The sequence below is a fragment of the Hippocampus bargibanti genome, linkage group LG05 (assembly GCF_051943395.1).
Source record: "Hippocampus bargibanti isolate YZ-2025 linkage group LG05, ASM5194339v1, whole genome shotgun sequence".
Classification (NCBI taxonomy): domain Eukaryota; kingdom Metazoa; phylum Chordata; class Actinopteri; order Syngnathiformes; family Syngnathidae; genus Hippocampus; species Hippocampus bargibanti.
In genome coordinates this window covers 4,185,001-4,197,265 of record NC_142738.1, presented here as the reverse complement: position 1 = coordinate 4,197,265, position 12,265 = coordinate 4,185,001, and the positions used below count along the sequence as shown (strand labels likewise).

Genomic DNA, 12,265 nt, shown 5'->3' with positions numbered 1-12,265 from the left:
TAATCCAGGAGGATTGTGTTCTATTGTTCCACTTGGCCCGGGTTGAAGCCAATGGCTGTTTTGGTGAAGTATTTCTGCTTAGCTGTACAACGTCCACATTGGTGTGCCAAGTATAAAATGATAATTTTAATCAAATAGGGATTGCAACTTTAGTATCATAGTTTATTTATTTTTATACAGTGATACGTACCTTGGTTTCCGAACTTAATTGGTTCCCAGACAGAGTGTGTAAGGTGAAAAGTGTGTATCCCAAAAATTAATTTCCCATGGGAAACCATTAAAATGAGAATAATCCGTTCCCTGATCCCCTGCCATTTTGTTGTTAGAAGAACGGGCTCGTTTGTGAACGACAAATCACTCATTGAGGCAGCTCCATGTATGAAAAATGTTCGTATGCCAAGGTAAAATTTTCATAAATGTAACGTTCGTAAACCGAGCCAAAGGGTTCGTAAACCGAGGTATCACTGTACAATGTACCTGTATTTAACTATGGAATTGAACTCTCAGATTTTTCTGTTCTCATTCATGTTTGTATTGAGAAAGACTATGCAAAATGACATGATTAAAAAAATATAAAATGTGTCCAAAAACACATAAAACATTCTTCAAGATTTATTAAGTAGAAAGTATGAGGAAGTCATTTTTTTCCGGCACTTGTCATTCAGTGACGACACACGCACAGTAGCTTGTTATGGCGCCGTTGACCCCACGCTGCTTCCAAGTCTGCGGGGCGGGGTGGGGTGCTGCCCGCCTGCTCATGCTGCTTCTGCTGCTCCACACGAGCGGGGAGCCTCGCTAAGTGCGGACTCGAACCCGAACCACAAATCCAACAACAACTGTCGACATGGGTGTGGAGAGGGAGAAGTCGGACACGAGCATCGTCATGGACGAAGACGAGTTCAATAGGTCTATCGAACCCATCCTGTCCCGCAAGGGGCACGTGTTCGCGTCACCGCACGAAGTCCGAGACCCAGACGACGTCAACGCGAACCTCAAGGTAAAAAAAGAAAAAGAAAAAAAAGGAAAAAAAAGAAACCTCCTCCGATTGTTTTCAAGTCCCAACGCGGAAGTTAAGGATGGTGACGTCATTGATCACTTCGGTCTTGTTTCTTTTCGGGTCAGGTGGGCTTCCGTGACGTTTTTTTTCCAACGGTTTGTTTCGGTTTCCGGCACTACATACAATATATGTATGTAGTGTGTATATACTGTATGTATATATGTACTATATATATGTAAAGATGTATATCTGAAAATATGTATATACTGTTTGTAAATACTATGTCTAGATATGTATGTAAATCTGTATATATATATATATATATATATATATATATGTATGTATGTATGTATAGCTATATATGTATAACTATATCTGTATAACTATATATGTGTATATTCTTCAAAGAAGTACAGATGACGGCTGAAGAAACCTTTTCATCGATGTATGTATAATGTACAATTATAACAATATGTAACACACACATTACATTTTTATATTTTATATTATAAATACATAAACATATGTTATATTTTAAAAACAAATAAAATATAAAAACATGGTTTTTTAAAGTTGTGTGTGTGTGTTTTATATATAAAAATGTTTTTTTAATATTTTATCATATAATAACCCTCTTAATGGTGCACATGTGTATCAAACACAGAGACAATACAACAATATATACAATCTATTCGCTAGCTAGCTAGCTTTCTATCTATTTGAGTTACTTCCGAGTTGAGTGAATGTTGGCGCGTGTGGCTGCCGCTGCTCACCCGCAGAAAAAATATCCTGTGACTGTAAAGTGTCCTTGAGAGTTTTGAAAGGCGCTTTTAAATGAAATGTATTATTATTATTACAATATTTTCTGAGCCACTTCTGCCTGCGGTGTATAATACTACAAAATAAAAGGAGAATTTTTAAAAATAATATATTTTCTTCAAGAATAAAATTGACAGAAAAGGTGATTTGCCATCGTCGGTGTTATGCTCATGCGCTTTAATATGCAGGAAAAAAATAACTGAGGAAATATGGTTTTTTTTCTTCTTATGTAAATACGTCAAACACATAGTTGTTATTTTTTATTGTCACAATTAGAATTAAGTAAAAGCGATGACTGAGGTGTTCATCTATTTGTTTAATTTTTCCCTCTAAGGTGGGGTTCGAAGATGTCATCGCTGAGCCGGTGTCCGCTCGAACTGTGGACCGTGTGTGGATTTGCAGCCACGCCATATTTGAGGTGGTCAAATTGGGCCTCTACCGGCTTCTCGGGGCACTGCTGGCTGTGCCCCTTGCCTTTTTCCTCGGACTCCTTTTCGCTGCCCTCAGCCTCGTACACATCTGGTATGGGATCCTCACGATTGAATCTGTGCTTTTTCTTTGGCTTTAGAGAATAAGAATATAGCCAGGAAGTTAGCGCATGTAAATATCATGTGACCACATAGACCAAAATTGTTAGATTATGAGAACTGGCTTGTGTCACAATAATATTAAGAAAGGAAAGTTGTCATGTGGGGGGAAAAAAAATCCAAAACTAACGTTGTAATATTGTGCAAAAACTGTTGTAATTTCAATAATTTATAAAGAAAGGTAAAATGAAAAAAAAAAATATTTAAAGGAAAATACAATTTTATCTGAATACATTTTTAACATTAACAGAAAAAAGAATATTTTTTACAAGAATTTATCAGTCATATTATTGTGAAGAAGAAATTGTAATTTTACAAAAATAAAATTGTAAGATTGTTTAAAAAATATTTTTATTACGTGAATAAAATGGAAATATTTTCATTAAAAATATGTATGTCATATATGAATTAATTATGATAAAGTTGGATGATATTTCAAAATAAAATACGTAATAAAGTCAAAAGAATAAAGTTGACAAAAAAGGTAAACAATTGACAATAGTCGACGCTGTGCTTAAAGATGTCATTTGTGTTAAAAATCAACGTTTAAATAGACATACGCAAAAATGAAAGAGAGCTTTAAAGAGCCTAGCTGACTATTATGGGATATTTACACAATCTCCCAAGGCAAACATTGACAAAAGAAAAATCCAAGAATAACATTGCAATATTGCGCAAAAACTGTTGTAATTTCAATAATTCATAAAGAAAAGTAAAATGAAAATACTAATAATAATAATATTTAAAGGAAAATACAATTTTATCTGAATACATTTTTAACATTACCAGAAAAAAGAATATTTTTTACAAGAATTTATCAGTCATATTATTGTGAAGAAGAAATTGTAATTTTACAAAAATAAAATTGTAAGATTGTTTAAAAAATATTTTTATTAAGTGAATAAAATGGAAATATTATCATTAAAAAAATATGTGTGTCATATATGAATTAATTATGATAAAGTTGGATGATATTTCAAAATAAAATAAAGTCAAAAGAATAAAGTTGACAAAAAAGGTAAACAATTGACAATAGTCGACGCTGTGCTTAAAGATGTCATTTGTGTTAAAAATCAACGTTTAAATAGACATACGCAAAAATGAAAGAGAGCTTTAAAGAGCCTAGCTGACTATTATGGGATATTTACACAATCTCCCAAGGCAAACATTGACAAAAGAAAAATCCAAGAATAACATTGCAATATTGCGCAAAAACTGTTGTAATTTCAATAATTCATAAAGAAAAGTAAAATGAAAATACTAATAATAATAATATTTGAAGGAAAAAACAATTTTATCTGAATACATTTTTAACATTACCAGAAAAAAAGATTATTTGTTTACAAGAATTTATCAGTCATATTATTGTGAAGAAGAAATTGTAATTTTACAAAAATAAAATTGTAAGATTGTTTAAAAAATATTTTTATTAAGTGAATAAAATGGAAATATTATCATTAAAAAAATATGTGTGTCATATATGAATTAATTATGATAAAGTTGGATGATATTTCAAAATAAAATAAAGTCAAAAGAATAAAGTTGACAAAAAAGGTAAACAATTGACAATAGTCCACGCTGCGCTTCAAGATGTCATTTGTATTAAAAATCAACGTTTAAATAGACATACGCAAAAATGAAAGAGAGCTTTAAAGAGCCTAGCTGACTATTATGGGATATTTACACAATCTCCCAAGGCAAACATTGACAAAAGAAAAATCCAAGAATAACATTGCAATATTGCGCAAAAACTGTTGTAATTTCAATAATTCATAAAGAAAAGTAAAATGAAAATACTAATAATAATAATATTTAAAGGAAAATACAATTTTATCTGAATACATTTTTAACATTACCAGAAAAAAGAATATTTTTTACAAGAATTTATCAGTCATATTATTGTGAAGAAGAAATTGTAATTTTACAAAAATAAAATTGTAAGATTGTTTAAAAAATATTTTTATTAAGTGAATAAAATGGAAATATTATCATTAAAAAAATATGTGTGTCATATATGAATTAATTATGATAAAGTTGGATGATATTTCAAAATAAAATAAAGTCAAAAGAATAAAGTTGACAAAAAAGGTAAACAATTGACAATAGTCCACGCTGCGCTTAAAGATGTCATTTGTGTTAAAAATCAACGTTTAAATAGACATACGCAAAAATGAAAGAGAGCTTTAAAGAGCCTAGCTGACTATTATGGGATATTTACACAATCTCCCAAGGCAAACATTGACAAAAGAAAAATCCAAGAATAACATTGCAATATTGCGCAAAAACTGTTGTAATTTCAATAATTCATAAAGAAAAGTAAAATGAAAATACTACTACTAATAATAATATTTAAAGGAAATACAATTTTATCTGAATACATTTTTAACATTACCAGAAAAAATAATATTTTTTACAAGAATTTATCAGTCATATTATTGTGAAGAAGAAATTGTAATTTTACAAAAATAAAATAGTAAGATTGTTTAAAAAATATTTTTATTAAGTGAATAAAATGGAAATATTATCATTAAAAAAATATGTGTGTCATATATGAATTAATTATGATAAAGTTGGATGATATTTCAAAATAAATTAATAAAGTCAAAATTGACAATAGTTGATGCTACGCTCATGCGCTTAAAGTTGTCATTTGTGTTAAAAATAAACGTTGAAATATACATACACAAAAATGAAAGTGAACTTTAAAGAGCCCAGCAGACTATTATGGGATATTTGCACAAGCTCCCAAGTTAAAAATTGACACACAAAAAAAATCCAAGAATAACATTGTAATATTGCGCAAAAACTGTTGTAATTTCAAAAATGTATGAAGAAAAGTAAAATGAAAAAAAAAAAACAAATAATAATATTTAAAGGAGAATACAATTTTATCTGAATACATTTTTAACATCACCAGAATTTTTTTTTTACAAGAATTCATCCCTCATATTATTGTGAAGAAGAAATTGTAATTTCACAAAACTAAAATTGTAATATTGTTTGAATCATATTTTTAGTAAGTGAATAAAATGGAAATATTTTCAGAAAAAAATATATGTACAATACAATATAAATGAATGATGCTAAAGTTGGATGATAACATTTCAAAATAAAATCAATAAAGTCAAAAGAATAAAGCTGACAAAAAAGTGAACTTAAAGATGTCATTTGTGTTTAAAATAAACGTTGAAATATGCATACACAAAATGAAAGTGAGCTTTAAAGAGCCCAGCAGACTATTATGGGATATTTGCACAAGCTCTCAAAGCAAACATTGACACAATATATTTATACAGATGACATCACTTTCCAAAATAGTGAGCCCTTCACTCTCTACACATATTAGAATCATGAGTTGCCCCCCCCCCCAATACCCCTCCGATGATTACATCATCGCACAAGCCACCTGCATACTCTCAGGTGGCAAGTTAATGAGCTAATGAGCTAACAAGCTAATCGTAAGAGAGCACTTGTTGATGGAAAACACTAGTCATCACATGCTAAAAAGTGATCCCTTGGAAAGTTGGCGCAAACGTGCCCCCCCAAACCCCCCAAAAAAGTCCCATAGAGCAGACAAGTTGCTTAAGTTGCCATTGGACACTGAAGTGGGACATTCTTTAGTACCTTGTTGGAGACCGGGGGGGGGGATGGGATGTAAGTTTTAAGCGTTGGAGCGTGAAGTCCAAGTTCAAAATCGACCTAACTCAATGTTGACTATGAATCTCTGCTATATTATGTCGGATGCTAGGCAAACTGTTAGAGTATGCTAGCTGTGTGAACGGTGTGGCTCAGCTAGCTACTTTCGCTAAACCGTTAAGCACACCAATAGCTGTTGGTCAAATATGATTTAAAATTGATGGTGGTTGTGTATTTTACTGAGAAGACAATGGAAAGTTATCATTTAAGTATAGTGGTCTATACATTTATTCCACTTTGAGTACTAGCATGGCTATCTAGCTAGCTATCTATTAGCTATCTATTAGCTATCTATTAGCGGTCTGGCTGGCTGGCTAGCTCTTTATCTATTAGCAAGCTTCATGATTAGGGTTCCTGTTACATGATAAATTATGACAGTCGAGCTAGCTATCAAGCTACCTACATAGCTATCTATTATCTGTCTGTTAGTTATATATTAGCTATCTCTTCGAGGTCTAGCTGGCTGGCTGGCTATCTATCTATTAGCTAGCTTCATGATTAGGGTTCCTGTTACATGATAAATTATGACAGTCGAGCTAGCTATCAAGCTACCTACATAGTTATCTATATCTATCTGTTAGATATATATTAGCTATCTATTAGCGGTCTAGCTGGCTAGCTGGCTATCTATCTATTAGCTAGCTTCATGATTAGGGTTCCTGTTACATCATGAATTATGACAGTCGAGCTAGCTATCAAGCTACCTCCATAGTTATCTATATCTATCTGTTAGTTATATATTAGCTATCTATTAGCTAGCTTCATGATTAGGGTTCCTGTTACATGATAAATTATGACAGTCGAGCTAGCTATCAAGCTACCTACATAGCGATCTATTATCTGTCTGTTAGTTATATATTAGCTATCTATTAGCGGTCTAGCTGGCTGGCTGGCTATCTATTAGCTAGCTTCATGATTAGGGTACCTGTTACATCATGAATTATGACAGTCGAGCTAGCTATCAAGCTACCTACATAGTTATCTATTATCTATCTGTTAGTTATATATTAGCTATCTATTAGCTATCTATTAGAGGTCTAGCTGGCTGGCTATCTATCTATTAGCTAGCTTCATGATTAGGGTTCCTGTTGCATCATAAATTATGACAGTCGAGCTACCTATCGAGCTACCTACATAGCTATCTATTATCTATCTGTTAGTTATATATTAGCTATCTATTAGCTATCTATTAGCGGTCTAGCTGGCTGGCTGGCTATCTATCTATTAGCTAGCTTCATGATTAGGGTTCCTGTTACATGATAAATTATGACAGTCGAGCTAGCTATCAAGCTACCTACATAGTTATCTATTATCTATCTGTTAGTTATATATTAGCTATCTATTAGCTATCTATTAGCGGTCTAGCTGGCTGGCTGGCTATCTATCTATTAGCTAGCTTCATGATTAGGGTTCCTGTTACATCATGAATTATGACAGTCGAGCTAGCTATCAAGCTACCTACATAGCTGTCTATTATCTATCTTTTAGTTATATATTAGCTATCTATTAGCTATCTATTAGCGGTCTAGCTGGCTGGCTATCTATCTATTAGCTAGCTTCATGATTAGGGTTCCTGTTACATGATAAATTATGACAGTCGAGCTAGCTATCAAGCTACCTACATAGCTGTCTATTATCTATCTGTTAGTTATATATTAGCTATCTATTAGCTATCTATTAGCGGTCTAGCTGGCTGGCTGGCTATCTATCTATTAGCTAGCTTCATGATTAGGGTTCCTGTTACATGATAAATTATGACAGTCGAGCTAGCTATCAAGCTACCTACATAGTTATCTATATCTGTTAGTTATATATTAGCTATCTATTAGCTAGCTAGCTAGCTAGCGTTCTGTCTATTTGGATTTGGATTTGCCTTTATTAGTCTCGCAGTGGAGAAATTTACATTTCACAGCAGCAAAGCTCTGAAAGTAATGAAAGTAAAAAAACAAAATACAGGAGATGCTGGAAAGGCAGCCACTCTCTATCTATCTATTTGAGTTTCTTCCGGGTGGCTGCCGATGCTCACCCACAGAAAAATGTATCCCGTGACTGTAAAGTGACCTTGAGAGTTTTGAAAGGCACTTAGAAATGAATGTTTATTATTATTATTATTATTACTGGTCGTGTGTCAGCCATATTTGATGTGGCAGGACCTTATAAACGAATGCATGTCGGTTTCAGTCAACTTCATAAAAGTGACGACCTATAAAGTACTTGACATTATAGCCTCTATTTCATACATCTACACATAACTACAGGTTTGAGGAACAGATATATATTGTTTTTAAATCTGATTATTATTTAGGTCGACTCCCACATTCAGAATACAGTGATACCTCAGTTTACGAATTTAATTGGTTCCCAGAAAGTGTGTGTAAGGCGAAAAGTTTGTCTGCCAAACATTTATTTCCCATAAGAAACCATTAAAAATGAGAATAATCTGTTCCCAGGTCCCCATAAAAGATAAATTTCTCCTAAATAAGCCTTCAAACTACACAAATATACCTTATTTTATGTATAATAAATGCGCTATTGTTTTGTAATTAAAGAAATAAACTGTCCAGTATAATAAAGTCGTTTTATTTACCTTTGTGATGGTTGTTGATGTAGTTGCCTCTTGATGATATCCGAGTCGAGTTGCCGCGCTTTCTCGGCAATACTACCCTCACTCACACTGTCCCCTGATAGCTGATTTTCATTAATCCAAATCAACATAAAATTTTCAACCTCTTGTATCGCCTGACACCGTTGTTTAGACAACACAGAAACACCCTTAGCCACACTTAGCAATTGTCGACTTAGCATACTGGTACTGGGGCGCTAAGTCACACAAACGCACACCTCGTTCATGTTTGTTCGATGATCTTCTTCTTCTGCTCGACCGTAATTTTCTTTGGTGGCCTCTTCGGCTTAACACTAGCCTGTGGTGGGGTCTTTTTCGGTCCCATAATAGCAAAAGTACTCCACTCGATAACAAACCACATCTGCACTCCAAGGGTTTGTGAAAAACTAGTCCGCAAGCCACCGTGGCGCTGTTCGACCGTGTGGTTTGGTGTTCATCCGCCGAAAACTAGTTTGTATTCCAAGATTGTATTCTCGCGAATTTAATATTTGTAAGGCGAAAACTTTGTGAGCTAAAGCGTTCGTAAGCCGAGGTATCATTGTATTTCAAATGAGAAAAAAAATGTTGTGATTCAGGAACTTTTTTCTTGAAGTTGACTTGACTCAACTTGCTGTAAATTTTGAGGCGACTCAACATGCTTGATTTTTTTTTTTTTTATTCATTTTTTTTTTTTTTACCCAGTGATCTCGGACTTGCTTGAGGAATTCACATTTAGCTTATACAGTACATCTCTGTCAGATTATGTTACATAATGTACTTTTCAAAATTAACCCATTCTTGCTTTCACAATCCCTTTTGACTGCAAATATCTGCCATTTTAAATCTGATTATTATTTAGGTCGACTCCCACATTCACAATACAGTGATACCTCAGTTTACGAATTTAATTGGTTCCCAGAAAGTGTGTGTAAGGCGAAAAGTTAGTCTGCCAAACATTTATTTCCCATAAGAAACCATTAAAAATGAGAATAATCTGTTCCCAGGTCCCCATAAAACATAATTTTCTCCTAAATAAGCCTTAAAACTACACAAATATACCTTATTTTATGTATAATAAATGTGTTATTGTATTGTAATTAAAGAAATAAACTGTACAGTATAATAAAGTCGTTTTATTTACCTTTGTGATGGATGGTATTTTGTATCCACTCTCATAACCATTTTGAATTTTTCGTCCTTTCGCAGGCTGGTGATGCCGAGCATCCGGAGCTTCCTGGTGGTACTGCCGTCTCTACAGGTGGTGTGGAGGAGCCTGACGGACACATTTGTCATGCCGTTCTTCCGCAGCCTTGGCCGGAGCTTGTCCGCCGTCCACGTCCAACACGTGGAGCAATAAATCCTCAACTAGGTGGAGGTGATGTGGAGATGTTGCGAAGAAGGACGTGTTTCGACCAAAATGGCTTCCAACAAGGTCCATGAGCTTGGGTTCCACAAAATAATTTGTACTCTTTTATCTCATATAATTTTAACAAGTCTATATCTTCGTATAATTAGCCTCATAGCTTGCTATAGTTGCTTATCGGCAATTGTGCTATCAGGCTAGCTATATTTCTGTGACATTGCCACATACATATTGGACATCCCAGCATGAATAAAGGCAGTGTATTGCAACATATGACATAATTCTTATACAAAAAATTTGAAAGCCGCTAAGAAATGAATTTGATTATTATTATTATTATTATTATTATTATTATTATTATTATTATTATTATTATTATTATTATTATTAACTATCTAGTTAGCTTTCTTTCTATTTGAGTTTGAATGAACGCTGGCGCATGTGGCTACCGCTGCTCACCCACAGAAAAAATGATACTGTGACTGTAAAGTGACCTTGAGAGTTTTGAAAGGCGCTTATAAATACAAATTATTATTGTTATTATTAGCTATCTATTAGCTAGATAGCTAGCTTTCTATTTATTTGAGTTACTTCCGGGTAGAGTGAACACTGGCGCATATGGCTGCCGCTGCTCACCCACAGAGAAAATGATCCTGTGACTGTAAAGTGACCTTGGGTGTTTTTAAAGGCGCTTAGAAATGAAATGTATTATTATTATTATTATTATTATTATTATTATACAATAGCATTTTATCTTCATAAACTAAGTAAAAACCTCAACGCTAAACATGTCTAATTTGTGCACGCTTCCTCTCTTTTTGGAACCCAGATTTTGTTGTTTTTTTTCCATATATTTTGACTTTGCGCGAAAAAAAAAAGACAAAATAATTGCCCGTCCCAATACTTGTGTCCGTAGGATGTCTTTTAATGAAGATGAGCGAGACATAATTGTGTTATGTTGGATGTATAAATATTGTAAAACGAAGAGGGCGGTTGGAGGGGAAAGACGTACGCGTGTCGCACTTTCACTGGCTGTTTATTTTTCACTGCTTCAGAATATGAAACTAATATAAATAAAAATGATTATTCTCTGTCTTCTCGTGAGTGACTTGTCGTATAGCATGCCATTAGATTATTATTATTATTATTAGTTATTGAGCTAGCTCGCTGGCTCTCTATTTGCTATCTAGTTGGCTAGCTATGGAGCTAGCTAGCTGGCTACCTCGGTAGCTATCTGGTTGGCTGGCTATCTGTCTAGCTATTAGCTATCGAGGTGGCTAGCTGGCTCTCTATCTATCTATCTATCTATCTATCTATCTATCTATCTATCTATCTATCTATCTATCTATCTATCTATCTATCTATCTATCTATCTATCTATCTATCTATCTATCTATCTATCTATCTATCTATCTGTCTGTCTCGCTATCTATCTCGCTATCTATTAGCTTGTGAGCTAGCTTTCTATCTGTTTGAGTTATATTAGCTTGTGAGCTAGCTATCTATCTGTTTGAGTTACTTTCGGGTTGAGTCAACGCTGGCGCGTCTGGCTGCCGCTGCTCACCCACAGAAAAACTGATCCTGTGACTGTAAAGGGACCTTGAGAGTTTTGAGAGGCACTTAGAAATGAAATGGATTATGATTACATTTTCCCTAATATTGACATGACATTAATTCGTTAACATTTTTGCATATTTTAGTTTCACCCCGCCTTCCCATATTTTCTATATTTTGTAACATTAAGATTGTAATCTTGTAATATTACCAAACAGTTGGTTGAAACTTTTTTTTTTCTAAATATGACAATGTCATAACATTACATTGCTTTCTCCATTTGTAATATTGCTATTTTTAATACATGTTGTACAAGTCAAACAAAAAAATGTTATTTATAATATGTTCTGCGCAACCCTGCTTATATAAATATGGCATTTTGATCAACATTGGGATTGTGGGCTATGAATGAAGCACACAGATCCATCATTTTTATTCATTTGATGGCGGCCATTTCCTAACCTCCTGTCGCCTGAAAATGACATCACAGAGTAAAATGTCATGTGACGACCAATTGCGCGGCTTTTTGTTTATCTTTTTTTGTCAAGTGACATTCGCTAGCCTAGCCACCATTGTTCGTTACCCAATCCCCTTTTTTCCAGAGGGGAAAATGTAATCGACGTACAGTCAAATCTCAGTTTTTGAAC

At 33.7% G+C, this 12,265-nt stretch overlaps 1 protein-coding gene across 1 annotated transcript; it reads left to right on the top strand.

Moving 5' to 3' along the window:
* The first annotated feature begins 633 nt into the window (after positions 1 to 633).
* cav2 (caveolin 2) lies at positions 634 to 11,157 on the top strand. Its single transcript, XM_088997192.1, has 3 exons — positions 634 to 997; positions 2,151 to 2,338; positions 9,908 to 11,157. Exons 1-3 carry the CDS (start codon positions 845 to 847, stop codon positions 10,056 to 10,058), a joined length of 492 nt encoding a protein of 163 aa, XP_088853318.1. The 5' UTR covers positions 634 to 844; the 3' UTR covers positions 10,059 to 11,157.
* Positions 11,158 to 12,265: the final 1,108 nt, after the last annotated feature.